This window comes from Triturus cristatus, chromosome 4_1, assembly GCF_964204655.1.
Source record: "Triturus cristatus chromosome 4_1, aTriCri1.1, whole genome shotgun sequence".
Lineage (NCBI taxonomy): Eukaryota > Metazoa > Chordata > Amphibia > Caudata > Salamandridae > Triturus > Triturus cristatus.
This window is the reverse complement of record NC_140585.1, coordinates 678,448,103-678,465,689: the sequence shown is the minus strand read 5'-3', so window position 1 is coordinate 678,465,689 and position 17,587 is coordinate 678,448,103. Positions and strand designations below refer to the sequence as shown.

Genomic DNA, 17,587 nt, shown 5'->3' with positions numbered 1-17,587 from the left:
CTAACGTCACTGCCTGTGAACAGCTTCTCAGCCACAGTAATTGCTGGCTTGAATAGGTTTCTTTCTGAATTAGCCTTGAAGGTAAAGACCGTCTGAACATGGTGCTTGTGAGGTCTGCGTCTAAGAATGCTTTTTGAAAATAGATTCTTAATGTGTATTAATCAGATACTTTCTAATTCTGTGTTCTGTTACATGGTTTCCCGAGAGTAAAGCAAAGGCGATATGCGTTATTTAAACTGTACCCTGTCACATAAGTTCTGATGAAAGTCCTCAATTTAAGGAAGAGGGCAGAATGGAAAGTATTCCTAGACGGTCATCTGTGACTGCCTGATAAAATGATTTATAATCTATTAGTTTCCATTCATAAATTAGATATTTGGCAACAAGGGAGGAGTGGGGATGGTAAGCTGTGTAGAGCATGTGACTAGTGTCTTCATTAAATCTTTGCGTTTTTCGTGTTAGGAGTACTTCGCCTCTTGTCTTTTTTGTACTTCACCTTATCTGGTCTGACATCTAATCTATTTTACAGTACAGGAACCTGAGGCTCGTTTGTTCTATTAACACTTAAAATGCGTATATGTAATCCAATTAGTTCAGCTCTTGAAATCCTAAATCGTACATTTTAATAGCAAAACATGAAATGTTGTTTCTAATTATATCTTCTTCAGGTTACCACTTGCAAAAAGATCGAAGGTCAAGTACTGAGAATTACTTAACACACGACAAGCAGGGCTTAAACAAGGAGCGCTGGTGAGAAACTGCGTTAACTAAGAGAAAGAAAAATAACTAGGAAATGAAAAGAAGTGTGTGTTTGGGGGGGGGGGGGGGGAAGAGTATTTGCGCTAGAAATCACTGAATGATAGATGAACACATTTCATTTCACACGAATTGGGAAAAGGATCCACATCCACTCCCCTGTTTGAAAGAGGCGGGTACGCAGACTGTCAAAATATACCATCCATCTCAGCTATGGCACACATTTCCCAGCCTCTCTAGCCACTGCCAAATTAAGGCTAAAGGTACAGTCCTTTACATACCCAACTCTGTGCCAAAGCAACACTGGTGAAGTCCACCTCTTTCTGCTCGCCATTTGGGTGTATTGCAAGGGAGCTTTCGTGGCACAGTTGGTTCTGCATCCCCACAGCTACCACCAATCACGGTGAAAGCAGGGATGCCTACTGGTGTTGATTTTTTGCCCGGCAGCACCTCTAAAACTGAGCACATGCCCACGTGCTGTCCACCCTGTGGAACTTCCTTCCTTGAACTCGGTACAAAGTCTGGCCCATGTTTCAGTAGATATGATTTCATCTAACAGAAGTGCCGCAGCTTTTAACTACAATGTATTACACACGACTACGTCCATAAATTCACCAAACTCACCTCCTTCAACAAATGACACGCAAGTTCAAGATGCTCTTTGCACGTTAATTGTTAATAAATGCACATCTTACTCACAGATCACATTTATTCATGCTTTCAGTCGGCCGAAACAAATGATAAAGTGAATTTAAGTTTCAGGAATAATAGTTTAACAGCATTACCTTCAACAAATCCGACAAATGCTCAAGGTCAAGACCATGTAAAAACACCTCCACGTCACCATACGCTGAGAAGGAACTGTGTGGAAATATACAAATTTTCTTAATAATCTAAAGGGCATGGACAAAAATAAATCATACTGATTTTCAAACAAACTCATATAAAGGCATTATTCAAGTTCATTTTATGGATGATCATTTGAGCAATGTGTGAGACAATTTACAAAAATAACAGGTGTTAGACCTGGCGTCCTTGGCATGGTTTTCCTTGTCTTTTTGCCTAGACCACCTGTATTTTTTGATTGTGTGATGGACTTCGTTTTTGCTGGTTAGTGCTCCCTGTATAAATTGATATTCTGATTGTTTATCCATGATTGGCATATTTGATTTAACGGTAAGTCCCTAGTAAAGTGCACTGTGTGAGCCTAGGGCTTGTAAATCAAATGCTACTAGTGAGCCGGCAGCACTGGCTGTTCCACCCAGATGAGTAGCCCTGTAAACTTGTCTCAGACCTGCCATTGCAGCGCTTGTGAGCACAGTTTTTTAAACTACCATGTCAACCGGCCGAGTGCACCCACTTTCCAGGCCCTAACCTTTTTCTCTACAGGTAAGGCACCCCTAAGGTAGACCCAAGGTACCCCCATGGGCAGGGCGCTGTGTATGTGAAAGGTAGGAGATGTGCTGGTGTGTTTTACATGTCCTGATAGTGAAATACTGCCAATTTATTTTTCACTATTGAAAGGCTATCTCTCCAAAAGGTTATCATATGAGCTGCCTTGTAACATCTTACAAGTATAACCTTATGGAGATAGAGATAAGGAGTTGGGGCTCCTTAAGCTCAGAATGTAAAAATGCATCTTTTAGTGAAGCAGTTTTTTAAATTGTGTGTTTGAAAATGTCACTTTTAGGAAATGCCCATTTTCTTGTTTAACCTTCTTGTGCCTCTGCCCATCTGTGGAATCAACATCTGGTTAAGACTGACATGGGCCTGTTTGTGCATTAACTCTAGACAGTCACACAGAGGGAGCTGAGGTGAGTCCTGCATATCTTGATGGCCCATCGCAAGGCTGATGGGTCTTGCTGAGCTAGAGTGGTAGGAGGAGTTGTTACTAACACCAGAATAGGGCTGTGCCTGTCCTCTCACAATGCTGCTTCCACCCCCTGGAGCGTTTCTAGAGCCCAGGCAGGAACTTGAGAACTACAAAGACTTTTCTTTTAATTATGGCTACTTCAAAGCCCAAAAGGGTATAATTATTGGACCTAAAAACCCCAGACTTTTAAAACCCATCTGGATCAAGAGGAACCTCTGCCAAGGAGAAGAGCTGTGAGGAGGAGCACTGCCCCTTTGCTTAGTGCAGCTTTGCTGGGTTGGCCTGCAGTTGCTGCTTCTGAGAGGAAAATGACTGGACTTTGTTGTTTATCCTGCTTGTGAAGTTTCTCAAGGGCTTGTGTGTGCTTGCCTCCTGTTAAGTAGACTCAGGGCCATCAAAGACAAACTGCAGCATCCATGAACTCCACTGCTGGGAGTTCTGATCTACCTTGTGGTGCCAATGCCAGTTCTGGGCCCTTGGAGGTAGTTTTGCTGCTTGAACATCAAAATCGATGCCTCGCCCTTCCAGCGCCTGTTTTTCCGACGTAGGCACTGCTGTGCGGCAGAAAGAATCGATGCATCGTTGGACCGCAGCTGAAGAAATTGATGCAGCGCCTGTTTGCCACCGCATCATCGACCTTCAGCTCACCCGGATTTCTATGCATTGCACCTGTGCACCAGGTTTTTCTGATGCATTGCCCGCAGACCAGAACAGTCTTGGATTTCGACGCATCCCTTCCCCGTACAGTCCAGATTCAACGTAACACTCCCCACTGTGTGCAGAACTGATGCATCGCCTCCTCAGGGACTCACGAACCAACGTATTGCAGTTTTGTCCGATGCTTCCCTCCTCTGCGGACGTTTTTGCCTTGTGAATTCTGACGCATCTTAAAGTACTTAGTGTAAAGTCACCGAATCCATAGAGTTCTATGGACGGAATTGCAAAAACCTTCTAAAAGTGAAATTTTGAGTTGCGTGTGTTGGATGTTTGTCGTTTTGGTCTTCTGTGGTTTAGATAAAGATTGTTTATTTTTCTAAACTGGTGTGGTCTCCATTTGTAGTGTTTTCACTATGTTAAGGTGTGTGCTGTGTACAAATACTTAACACATTCCCTCTGAGAGAAGCCTGACTGCTAGTGTCCGGTTAATGTGCAAGGGTTATCTGGGTGTGCAACTCCCTTATCCTGACTAGAATGTAGGGTCCCTAATAGAACAGGGTGCTAACCACTGCCAACTTGAGACCCCTATTTCTAACATTGGTGGTCAGCGGTGAGGATTTGGACTGGTGTTTGTACTTGACATACAGTGATTAGTGTACACTACTAATGAGTGCAGACCATTATGCAACCACATAATGCTTTTTGCTTTTTCCTATTATTATGACAACCCTTGAATTTATCTACAAACTGTGTCTCAGCATGGTGACCCAAGTGATGTTGCAAATTTGATGTTTGAGATGGTGATGTTGAAATCCTACATGGTGCCTCAGCTTAAACAATTCTGCAAGGATCTTAGCTGCCCTGTTAAAAGTTCCACTAGGAAGGAGGAACTGCAAATGGTGCAGAGGGCCTTCTGGGCAGCAAGAGAATCTGGTGAGGATGAGGATGTGGATCTGGAGGTACAGAGCCAGCAAGTGGATTTTGGAACTAAGGATCAGCCTGTGGGGGGAGTGCCCTACAGGCCTGGCAGCAGTATGTCATCCAGGGGCATGTCCCCAGAGGAACTGGAGGATGGAAAGGCAGACCAGAGAACATGTGCTGGAGCTTGAGAAGCTCAGAATGGAGGAAAAGCAACAAGATAGGGAGAAGGCCCTTGCTATGGAAGAAAGGACCCTTGTTCTAGAAGAAAATAAATTGCCTTTGGCTCATGAGTGGAGTATGAGGGAGCTGGACATCAAGGCCAAGTAGGCAGAGTCCAATTCAGATGGTGGCAGCGTACAGTCAGTGCAGTCTGCGTGGAAGATGCCCATTCCTAAGGATTTAGTACAGGATTCTAAAAAGGGGGATCACATACATGCTTAGTTTTTGGCATATGAGGCAGCACTCCACATGAATCAGGTCCTTGGCAAACAGTACGGGGTGGATCTGTGGAAACACTTTGAGCTAGAGGGAAGGGACACCTTGACAGCCCTAGGGCCACACACAGGTCTCACCAACCCTATCATGAAGGATACCTTGCTCACCCGGTATGGTCTCACCCCAGAGCAGTATAAGGAAAAGTTTAGGTCTTTTAAGAAAACTGATTCCCATACTTGGTTGGAATGTGTTAATCATTTTTACAGACCACTGAATGATTGGATAAAGGGCAGTAAGGTAACTGACTATCAGGGGTTGTATGATTTGATAGCTTGGGAGTACTTGTATAGTCTTTGTTTGCCAGAGCTGTGCCAGAATCTGATTGACAGCAGGCTGACTGAACCTAGAAAGCTTGATCAGGAGGCAGACCGCTGGACAAGTACCAGGGTCCAGAAGGGGTATGTGGGAGACTCTGCCAAAGTTGGGCAGGGTCCCCATGAGAACAGTGGGAGGACAAGGGTACACAGAGGGATCTCTTTAATGGACCCTAATCTATTTCCCATGGTAGAGATTCCCGTCCCCCAGGTGAGAAGAAGCCTTGGATCTCTACAGGGAAGCATGTAGAGGGGGGTCCCCGCAAGTGTTATGCATGTGGTCAGGGGGGTCACATGAGGGGGAACCCAAGTGTGCAAAGTGGACACTGGCACTCACTGGTGAGCAGTCACGTTGGTTGGTCAGCGTAGTGCTTGGGGCGGAGTTGGTTCCAGGAGCAGGGTGGGAGCCAGCTGAGATGACCCTTGTCTCACTAGGGGACAGTGAGATGGTCCTGAGAACCCTCCTACTTGAGAACACTAAGAAGTGCACGTAGTGGGTGACCATCAATGGACAGAGGGTGAAGGCCCCGAGAGACACAGGAGCAATTAGGAGGTGGGGGTCTCAGGTCCCTTGAGGGTGGCTGAGAGTCCAACCATGCCTGTTGGCTGTCTGCCAGGGAACTATATGGAGGATTCCCTTTGCCGTGAAGTGGAACGCCGGGCATACTTGGAGATGGTGGGTCTGCCTGAGTGGGTGTGTGTGACCACTTGGTCAATGGCAGTCAGTAGGGGTGATCAGGAGGACCTGGAGCCTGATAGAGTGGCCCAGGTGCCTGCCAGAAAGAGGTGAAGGAGGCTGACTCCGATGGGGACACCCCAGAACTTACAGGGGAGCAAGTGGCCAAACTGGGAGACTTACCTGGGCTGAACCATCGGCAGAAAGAAGTGGGTCCCACCAAGGAGGAATTCTGCAAGGAGTAGCAGGAATGCCCTTCGCTTGTGGGTTTGCGGCAGCAGGTTGCAAACCAGGCAGCTGTTGATCAGTCTGGATCACATTGGATCTACTTGGAGAATGGTCTTCTGTACAGTGAGCCTAAGGTTGCAGCGCCAGGGGCAGCACGTTTGCTGGTGGTACCTCAGCGCTTCAGAGCCTTCCTAATGGGTCTGGCTCATGAAGTGCCTTTGACAGGACATTTGAAAGGCTCGTTACCCACTTCATTTGGCCCCAAATGCAAACACACTCTGAAACCCAGTGTAGGTCTTGCCAAACTTGCCAGGCAAGATGCAAGAGTGGGAGGAGATGTAAGGTTCCTCTCCAACCTTTTCATGTTATGAACACCCCCTTTTGAGCTGGTGGGAATTGACATTGTGGGGCCTCTGGACCCCAAGACAGCCATGGGCAACGGGTTTATCCTGGTCTTGGTGGACCAGGACACACGGTACCCGGAGGATATACGTCTGAGAACAGTGACAGTGCTTGTGGTGGACCAGGCACTGATGGGAATCTTTTCCCTCGTGGGTTTCCCTAAGGAGGTGGTATCTGACCGAGGTACCAACTTCATAGCCAGGTATATGAAGTCTCCGCAGGAAGAGTGTGGTGTAACTTACAAGTTCACCACTCCTTACCACCCCCAAGGTAATGTGTTGGTTGAGAGATTCAAATGAACACTGAAAGTCATGATTGGGGGTCTCTCAGACTCCATGAGGCGTAAGAGGGACGTCTTCTTGCCATGCCTCCTCTTTTCTTACAGGGAGCTGTCGCAGACGGCACTGGGGTTCAGCCCCTTTAAACTGCTGTATGGGCATCCTGTAAGGGGACCTTTGAGTTTGGCGAAAGAAAGCTGGGAGCAAGCTCCTAGGGAGCCCCACGAGTATGTGTTTAGTTACATGCTGGTCTTCAGAAACCAAACTGCGTGCTTCAGGAAGCTCGCTCAGGTGAACCTAGAAAAAAGCCAAGAGGACATGAAAAGCTGGTATGACCAGAATGCCACTCTGTATGAGTTTCAGCCTGGCCAGAAAGTGTAGGTCATGGCCCCCAGGGAGCCGTGTGCTCTCCAGGACAAGTGAACTCTGCCTTTTGAGGTGGTGGAGCCCAACAGTGATGTCACCTATCTGGTGAACTTGCAGACTTCCCAGGAACTATTTGAGGGTCCTACATGTGAACCACCTCCAACCTCACTTTGAGAGGTCTGAAGTGAATATGCTCTTGGCAACAGGTGACGGGGTGGAAGAGGAAAGTGAACCTCATCCTGACCTTCTGTCTGCTAAGGAACAAGATGGGTCAGTGAAGGGTATGAACCTCTCTCCTGCACTGACCCTTGAACATCAGAGTGACTGCCGCCTGTGGTGTACCCACAATGTGGACACTGGGGATAGTCCACCGGAGCCTACCTGTGAAGCATAAAATGTACAAGTTGACGGACAGGGTCAAAGCCAGCATCAAGGAAGAAGTTTTCAAGATGCTGGCCCTAGGGGTGATAGAGCCCTCCAACAGTCCTTGGACCAGCCCAGTGGTCTTGGTCCCAAAGGCTTCTGCACTTGGTTCCACACCTGAACTGTGGTTCTGTGTGGACTGCCGTATGCTCAACGGCATCACTAAGGCGGGCGCACACCCCTTTCCAAGTGCTGATGAACTCATAGATCATCTGGGAGCTGTCAAGCTCCTCAGTACGTTTGATTTAATGTCTGGGTACTGGCAGATTGCCTTGACCGATGGGGCCAAAGAGAGGTCTGCGTTCTCAATGCCAGAGGGGCACTACCAGTTCCGGGTTATGCCCTTTGGGTTGAAGACCGCCACTGCCACCTTTCAGATGTTGGTCAACCAGATGTTGGCTAGGCTGGAGTATTTCAGTCCCGCCTAACTGGATGCCATTACAATGTTCAGTTCCGGCTTTGAAGATCACTTACACCACCTCTGGGAAGTCTTGAAGGCACTGCAGAGGGCAGGCCTCCCTATCAAGGCCAGTAAGTGGCAGATGAGGCAGGGGTCTGTGGTGTACTTAGCGCACCAGGTAGGAAGTGGCCAGGTGGCGCCCCTACAACCTAAAACTGACACCATTCTGGATTGGGAGCCCCCCGAAGACTCAGACTGACGTTAGAGCCTTGTTAGGTCTCACTGATTATTACAGGAGATTTATCAAGGGCTATGGCACCATTGTTGCCCCTTGACTGAGCCTACTCCCAGGAAGCAGCCAAGGAAAGTGATCTGGACTGATGCCTGTCTGACCGCTTTTGGTGCCCTAAAGGCAGACCAACAGGAGCGACCACACACCAGAAGGAGTGATGAGTGTTGCAACGCAAGAAGATAGAAGATTCAGCCCCTTATATACCCATAGACAGGAAGTGATGCGAAAGGAAATGACCAGTCACCATCTTGGTTCAAGAAACATTAATGAAAAAGATATGAAAAGTCGTTATTTTAGAATGGTGAAACAAAACCCTTCCTGTAGCATTCTATGAACAAGACAGCAGCATTCTGGGAACAAGACAAGCATGAAGATGGCCCCCGGAAGGAGAATGTCTGCTGGCAAAATTAGGGAGACTGAGCTCCTGGCCCCCTCAGGCACCAGGTACGTATTCTGTGCTTCAAACAGCCAACGCGGGACGCTGCGAAGGGAACCACGGTTCTAAAGCTGGTACTGCGTCGCACCAGAGACACTGCAAGACCAACAGCAAGCCACAGCATGGTACCACGGTGTGCCTGAGAGGCAGAAGAAAGCATTGCGGGGTCGAATTACAGCTCGCGGCATTACACCCCACAAGCAGATTTTAGTGCTGCCTGCATAGCAGTGATAAGTCAAGCAAAAGGACTGAGAAATCAGGGAGGAGATTCATTCACCTGTTAAATACCAAAGGAGTAATCTAGCATTGCTGTTAAACCCCAGAGATTTGTTCTAAGAAGGGGCAACAATAGTAACAGTTTTTTCTCATTGGATCTGAAACTTCAAACTGACATGTAGCAACTCAGTGCCAGAGGAAAGAACAACATTGAAGATGGCATCCTTAACCCTTTAAGATCTCATGCACATCAGGGTTCAACCGTTTTAAAGATATACTTATGAATTATATTCGGGGGCTAAAAAACAGTCAACCATGACCAATTAAATGCCCCGAGTTTTCCAAATATTAATATGAGGACGCAAGTTGCGGTCATTCAAATCCAGATTCATTATAGGCATTTAAGAAAGATATTGATAAAGAAGGCTTAAGTTAGATGTTCAGATTTTCTATTCTAAAATACATGTTTGGGCTGAACGGGGTAGTTCATTTATAGTACTGAAATACTTTAGATGAAGGTAAATAATCTCAACGTGGAGTGGAGCAATATTCCCATTGCTAATAAGGAACCAACTTCCTAATGGTATTTGAAAGATTTAACAACCAGCATGCAAATTTCTTGAAACAATACACCTTTTTAACACATCATATTCAGATATGGATCAGTACTGCGGAAGGTGGTGTAGGTTTGTAGGTCTGTAGAAAGGTTCATGACGGTGTCAATGTCCCTGTAATTGGCAAAAGGTTGTGGTGAGATAATATCATTAAGTCTGCGTCTGAAGTTCTTAGCTTGAGACAGTGCCTTACATAGCCTTGTGACCTACTACAATTGTGCTGGCACGCAATGCTCATACTGTTGGTAACAAATCTACCAAAACTTTTTAAAAAGGTCGGCAACGGAAGTTGTCCAATTATAGAAGAGGTAGTAGTGTTACCCAAAATGGGTGAAAGAACCGCACATCACAAGAACAAAGTCAATGAGAACAGTAAATCAAATGTTATATTAATGTAGGCAATACAATGGTAATACTGCGGGGTGCTAATGAAGCTATGGCACTTACTACCCAAAAGTGCTAATAGCCAGTCGAAAGATCGACTAGTCCGCATAATTATTAAAGAAAGAATCAGCTTTCAAGCACACCCTTTATGTTAGATAACCTCGAAACTGTCAGATAAATCCGAGAATCAGTTTCTTGAAATAAGTATATAGGTTGATATAGTCTCTGGAGGGTTCGTAGTTACAAATAACCAAGCAGGATACGGTGGTTGGCAGAGTGTTCCAAAAAACATATTTTCTTCTTTATTGATCAGTTTCCAAACAAACGATCCAAATCCAAATTATTAATCAATTTCCAGACAAACGTTCAAGATCCAAATCCAAAACAGCCGACACGTGTTTCGTCTGTACATGTGTTTGTACAATGACTTTTTCAAGGCTGTTAACAAGAAATATGCATATATGAGCAAAAAATAAACATAGGTAAGGAAACATTTAACAAAAGGGGGGAGGGGAAGGAAGGCTGAGTTATCCACCGATTATGGTTTGAATATAAGTGTCAGGATATACAAGTGTCAGAATAAGCCGGTAAGAAAGAGCATCAATAATAAAAATAGAACCCACATCCAGTAAAAGAAAACAAGAATAAGGCCAAGTGAAAGGCAAAATCAGATGAAGCCATCACCGTGACCAAGTCTGAGTACTGAAAATGTGTAAGAGTACAAAGTAGAAAAGATTATATAGGCTAAGATGTAAGGAGACCGCTCAGCTGAAATTAAGCTAGCACTGTGTAGATAGCTATTGAGACAATACTAACTGGATATCCAAAGCCTATAAGCTTACAACATGGGCTAATATATGTGGCCGGACCCACCTAGATATGGTCGAATAATCAATATATCCAGTCGATTCACAGACACGTAATGAAGATAGCTGAACAAAGAAAAATATAAGAAAAAAATATAGGACAAAATAAATATATAATATAATATATCAGGCATGAAGGCCAAGATACCACAAAGCACCACAAGAGTGATTAGACAGAATATAGCACTTACCACGATAATTCTTTGGGCAACTTAATGGTGTATGATAACCCATCCAAACACATAAGAGGGAAGGCACCAAAATAGGTATTGATTGGTGCAAAAACCTAGATGAGAATAATAAGTATCTAAGTCAAAGAGTATGTAAAATTTAGCTACATGATGTACCGAAGGTGATAGTAATGTGTGTACAATAATATGAAACATTATATTGGGTATATGAAGACTAATAACTAGAGTCCCAGTAGTGCTAAATTCACATGGATTATAGTAATATTAACCCTCAAAACTTGTATTGGTGATCTCACCTACCACAGAATGACTGTGTACCGTAGTGGTAATATCAAGAGTCCAGTCCAGGAAAAAAGAGTAGTGTCCAATGCACGGCACACCGCAGTCAGGTGTGGGATAGTTGAGGAACCTAAGTGTACAAGGAATACGTATATATAATAGCCGTCTAAAACATACAGGCACTAGTCAAATAATCGTGCAAGGGCATTTAACATTCCCACTGAGAAATGTACAGGTGGATATATGTCCCTAATTAAAAGGAACTACCGACCCCATGATGCAACATAATTCAAAACGTACTGCAGTATTAGAGTAGACTCATGGGATCACAAGCGTTTGGGTATCACGAACCATAAGCAAAAACGGTACGATAGATAAGGAACAAGCTAAAGGTACCGTTAATCTAATAGAATATCCTGATATTGTCAATTAGGCAAAAATGGAAACCGAAAGTCGTCGAAGGTTCTACGGTATAATAACACAAGAAACACATCTATATGTGTCTCACAATCTTACCGGATAATAATGCTCCGTCTACGAGCCCAGCGTCTGTAGCGCCAAAGGGAAGTCACAATTGATGCACGTAGTTGCCATCTTAAAATAAACTAGCTGGGGAAAAGTGTACCTCCTCCTTCCCGCGTCACAAGATACTGTTGCGACATAGAAAGAGGACTGCACAGAATAATGTATTCCTATTTGAAGCGCCATCAATAAAAAGTCATGTGTCCCACTATACGGACACATCAATTGTGAATCATAGTTTTGACGTGTAATGCAACGTTATCACATCAAAGAACGTAAAGTACAAACAGGGTATCTACACCTGGTTGTGAACTAATGTAATAGGAAAACACCATAACAAGTTGCATTAGGTGTAACTAGACCACGGCGCTGATACGATGTATATATGAAAAATGTAATGCAAGGAGATGAAAATGTTGTATTATAAAACGGCAGAAAGTAAATGTAGACAGGTAATATAACCTAAAAAGTGCAGTAATGTAACAGTACGAGCGTGAAAAAGAGATGAGAGAAGAGATGACGAACGACAGAAGAGGAAGCATGGACAGTCAACAAATTAAGTGAAAACGCCACATATTATGTGGGTGTATACCCACTAGCATGTTAGTTCGTGACTCGTGATAGTCTAGATTGAAGTCAATATACATAATAGAAAACTTGAAAAGCATACATTGGTTGTAACATGCTGGTGGTGGTAGTACTCGCAAGGGGACAGCTAGAATAGTGTGTCATTGAATCCTATTACAATTCAGAGAGCAGATTACAGACCTAAAGGGAAGTGTACATTGTATTGACAATCATTATAGTACATACTAAATATGACACAATCATTAGAAATAACATTAGAACGATTGGAGTATTATGCATTAGAACGACAAAAATGAACCAGCAAATACCGTCATAATAGAGAATGCAAATTCCATAGATTAAGTAGTGTGATGGTCTATGGATACATGAGATCCTATTACTTTGACAGTAATGTGTTTTAGTCTTTTAGGAAAACATGCAACTCTCTATCTATATTGATCCCATGATCCACAGACCTCAGTTTAATGAGCCATTTAGTCTCCAGTTTCCTCAAGGCCGCAACTTTATTGCCGCCTCGGGGATCATCAACCAATTTATCTATAGCATGGAATCGAATCTGTATTGATCCTGATGTTTTATGTTCGGTGTTATAATGGATTGCCAAAGGGTAATTGGCATTATTATTTTTGATGGCTCTAATGTGCTCCTGTAGTCGTAATTTGAGGGGTCTTATAGTACTGCCCACATAGATCTGACCACACTGACAAATGATACAGTAGACCACATATTTAGTGTTGCAGTTGATGAAATGATTGATTTTGTGTATTTTCTTAGTATTATAACTAAAGCTGGTGATTTTGTCTTCTGCATATTGACATACATTGCACGAAGAACATTTGAAGAAACCTTTGGATTTGGCGGGTAGCCAGGTGCTAGACAATTGTCGATCTACCCGTGAGGGACGATTAAGTATATTTTTCAATGTCCTACCCCGTACATAAGTAATGTGGGGTTTCTTGGTGATGTATGCATCTAGATCATGGTCTAGTTTGAGCAGGTGCCAATGTTTCAACAGGGTGCGATATACGTCATTACTATGTGAGTGAAACTGTGTAATCATAGCAATTTTATTCGCTTTTGAGATATTTTTTGACCTTTTATGGGATCTAAGTAAATTAGATCTTGTTGTCCTGTTAATTCTTGTGTGGGCTTTGTCTAGGGTGCGTCTGTCGTAGCCCCTAATGATAAAACGTTTCTTCAAATTGGCTATCTCCCTTTGGAAATCATGGTCTGAACTGCAATTCCTTCTCATCCGAATCATTTCTCCAAATGGAATGGCCCGGATTTGAGAAGTTGGGTGCGCACTGCTTGCATGCAAAATCGAGTTGCAAGCTGTTTTTTTATGAAAAAGTTTTGATTCCAATATACCATTGTCAACAAATAATGTCACATCTAAGAAATCGATCTCTGTTTTGCTGACATTATGTGTAAAGCTTAAATTATAGTCATTGGTATTAAGATGGCATAAAAAATCCTCGAGGTGTTTGATCTCACCCTCCCATGTAAGTAAGATGTCATCTATAAATCGACCCCAGTATACAATATGGTTAGTCAAATGGGGTGGTGTTGCTTTCCAAATATGTTCCTGTTCATAAAACCCCATATAGATATTTGCAAATGAGGGTGAAAATTTCGCCCCCATCGCTACACCAGAGTGTTGTCTATACCAAACATCCTGGTGCTTAAAGTAGTTATTCTCCAAAGTCAATTTGGTGAGTTCTAGAATCATTCTGGTATGATCATACAAAGTAGCATCTCTTTTAGATAAAAAATAAGTTAACGCTTCCATGCCTTTGTCAAGTGGGATACTGGTATATAGTGAATTGACGTCCAATGTAACTAAAGTAAGATCACTGGACCATTGAAAATCTTCCAACTTATTGAGAAGATCCTTTGTATCCTCGATAAAGGCAGGTAGTTTGCGGACAATGGGTTGGAGGTAAAGGTCTATGTATTCTGAGATACGTTCCGTGGGACCCCCAATGCCTGAAATAATAGGTCTAGCCGGTGGTGCTGTGATATTCTTGTGGATCTTTGGGAGGGTATATATATATGCGGTTTTGGGTGTGGAGTTGAAGAGATATCTAAATTCCAAACCAGAGAGAAGTCCAGCATCTAACCAATATTTAAGTGTTCTCTCCACTAAAGTGTTAACCTCATTCATCGGATTGTGTTTAACTTTAGTATATGCTTTGGTGTCCGATAGTTGACTCTCAATTTCCTTTAGATAGTAATCATTGTCCATAAGGACAATGTTACCACCTTTGTCAGCCACCCTAATGGTTAAATGTGAGTAACTTCTCAATTGGGACAAGGCGGTCCTCTCTTTCTTAGTAAGGTTGTCTCTAAATTTGCTGTGAGACCGATATAGTTTATCCTCCAATTTATAAAGATCAGTAGTGACCGCCCTAAAAAAGCAATCAATGATGTTATCTGATGGCAAGGTTGGTATGAATGTTGACTTAGTTCTCAACCCACTGTCAGTCTGTGTATTACTGATGATGTTGAGATCCGAAAGTAAATCCTCCACATCGGGAACTGTTTCAAGGCTGTCATCAAGTGACAGAAGCATTTGTAAGTTATAAATATCTTGAATCGATTGTCCACTAACACTAGTGGTATAAATAGGTATAGGACACAATTTGTTTTGGCTGTCAAAAAACTTTTTTAATTTGAGTCTTCGTGTAAATTTGAATAAATCTATGTGTATTTGAATAAAGTCCGGTTTAGACATGGGACAAAAGCTAAGTCCTTTTTTAAGTACACTGATTTCACTTGCACTTAAACATTGTTTGGACAAATTAACCACAGATACAGCATCAACTTCATTAGGTGTCAAATTGCCAATACAGGATGTCATAACAGTCATATTAGATTCCACACCGGCACTCACTTTTTCTGCACTCGCGTCACCGATCTTGTGATTCTTTTTGTCCCTTCTAATTCTGTTTTTGTGTCCCCCCCGCCTAATCCTGTTTTTGCACTGGCACCCTGATTGTTGAATCCCAATCTGGTGCCCCTCCTGTACCTCTCTAGTTCCGATAAAAAAGAGGACGAAGCGGTGCCTGCAGTGTTCCCATCCGTCCCAAGAGTTGAGGCACTCTCAATCCTGATATCACTGTTGTCACTAGCAATACTAGATAGTTCTGAGTCACTAACTGTGGTATCTATATCCATTCTCTTCTTGTCAAGATCTCGAACCCCAGCTCTGGGTTTTTGTTCATCAAATTTCTTCGCAAAAGTATATATGCGACCGTTCTTATAGTCATTAGCATCTCTTTTGAGTTTTCGTATTTTCTTATCACGTATATAGTTCTGGTGTGAACTTAGCACCTCTTTGAGGATTTTGACATTTTTTTCAGTAGCCTCTTCAGCATTGAGTTTCCTTATCTCCTCCTCTATCTGTTCAATCTCCTCTATCAATTTGACTCTTTTTCTTTCCGCATGTCGGATCAATAGATCCATCATACCAAAGGACGAGGATGAAATAAGTTTTTCCCACTCTTGTAAGAGATCTGGATCTAAGTCCTCGAAGGTTGGGAAGATGATTACTCTCAACCCTCTCGGTACTTGTCCGATCTCTATGTATTTCTTCAGAGTTGTAAGGTCCCACCATCTAGACAATTCAGCCTTCCTTAATCTTTCAAGTTTAATGAATAATTGTTTTAAACCAGATGGTTTAGCTTCAGTCATAGGTGTTGTGCTAGATTGAATCCCCTGTCCAGAGAAAATATCGTTAAAAAGCTTGTCCCTCTCATCGTTGAATTCAGCCATGTCAAGTCAAGGTGCGAACAAAACTATTCAGAAAGAAGTCAAATCTGATCACGATTAGCGATCCGATGATGCCTACAGAGAAAGTGAGTGCCGGTATCACTAGGAAATCCAATTATAGAAGAGGTAGTAGTGTTACCCAAAATGGGTGAAAGAACCGCACATCACAAGAACAAAGTCAATGAGAACAGTAAATCAAATGTTATATTAATGTAGGCAATACAATGGTAATACTGCGGGGTGCTAATGAAGCTATGGCACTTACTACCCAAAAGTGCTAATAGCCAGTCGAAAGGCAACGGAAGTTGTGTTGTACCTGTATCATCCCTTTGGTCCCAGGATTTGGTTGTTTTCCACAGAAGACACCATCATAAGTGGGATCACTGTCCGGTTCAACCAGACTAACAAGTTACTTACCTTCGGTAACGCCTCATCTGGTAGAGACTATCTAGATGCAGATTCCTTATCTTAGAATATTAGAATATTCCCCAGGAGTCTAACTGGATCCGGAAAATCTTGAGCAGTGCCTCTGCGTGGTGGTAGGTGGCATAGTTCAACTGTACATCAGTGTCATTCACGCTACAAGTTGTGTGCGGTGCCTATATAAATGTCACTCCAGCGTGCTGACATCAGTTTCTTTTCATCACATTTCTGTGCCAGAAGCATAGAACCACAATAGACTGCTGACGGACTGGTGTGCAGACACTAAGGATCACCCTATATAAGGAATCTGCGGCTAGAGTGACTACCAAATATGGCGTTGAAAAAGGTAAGAAACTTGTTCATCCGATGGAGACTCCTAGCTGAAGATTCCTTACCTCAGAATAGATACGCCAACAATGTCACCGGAGGTGGGTCTGCAAACAGATTTAGACCCGGAGAACCGAACGGGCCAAGTGCCAGTTAAGAAGAACCTGATTAGACAGGCAGTAGTGGTTGGTAAACGTGTGCAGACACATCCACGTTGCAGCCTGACAGGACAAGAGCTCTGCGAGCAAATGCAGTGGTTGCAGCTTTGGCCAGACTGAGTGTGCAAGGCCTCACGGTGTTGCTTTTTGGCCAGTGCATAGCAGATTTTAATGCAGAGCACCATTCATTTTGAGATGGTCCTAATTTGCTTGCTTTTCCTTTCTTTGCCTCAACAATCCCAACGAAGAGTTGATTGTTTATCTAGAACTCTTTGGCATGATCGATGAAGAATAATGATGCTTTTTTGGGGTCCAGAAGGTGTAGTCTCTTTTCTGGAAGGGTTAAGGTGGAGCATAGAAGGCTGGCAGAGTTATGGTCTGGCCTACGTTAAAGGGTGTCACCTCTTTCGGTGAGAAAGAAACACCTGTTCTCAGAACCAGATAATCTGGGGAACACATCCTGTAAGGAGAGTGTTTGTAGCTCAATAACCCTCCAAACAGATGTAATGGCCACTAGAAACCCTGTTTTGAAAGTCAAAAGACAGAAAGGGCAGCTATGCATAGGCTCGAATGACAAGCACATCAAAAAAGTCAAAACCAAGTTCTGGCCCCATTGGGGCATAATGAACGGTTTAGAGGGAAGTGAGTTAGAGACCTTTGAGAAAACAGGTCACAACAGGTGACTCGAACAGGTAGAACTAATCCGGAAACCACAAGAAAGTCGACATGGC

At 43.4% G+C, this 17,587-nt stretch overlaps 1 protein-coding gene across 3 annotated transcripts in view; it reads right to left on the bottom strand.

Annotated features, from left to right (window-relative positions):
* ASZ1 (ankyrin repeat, SAM and basic leucine zipper domain containing 1) overlaps positions 1–17,587 on the bottom strand; it is a 1,654,265-nt gene that overhangs the window by 569,417 nt on the left and 1,067,261 nt on the right. For all 3 annotated transcript variants that reach the window (XR_014981315.1, XM_085653129.1, XM_085653130.1), the window contains exon 8: positions 1,542–1,617. Coding sequence is in view for 2 of the 3 variants with exons in the window: in XM_085653129.1 (XP_085509255.1) it covers positions 1,542–1,617 (76 nt within the window). In the remaining variant the exon portion in view is untranslated. The remainder of the gene's footprint in view (positions 1–1,541; positions 1,618–17,587) is intronic.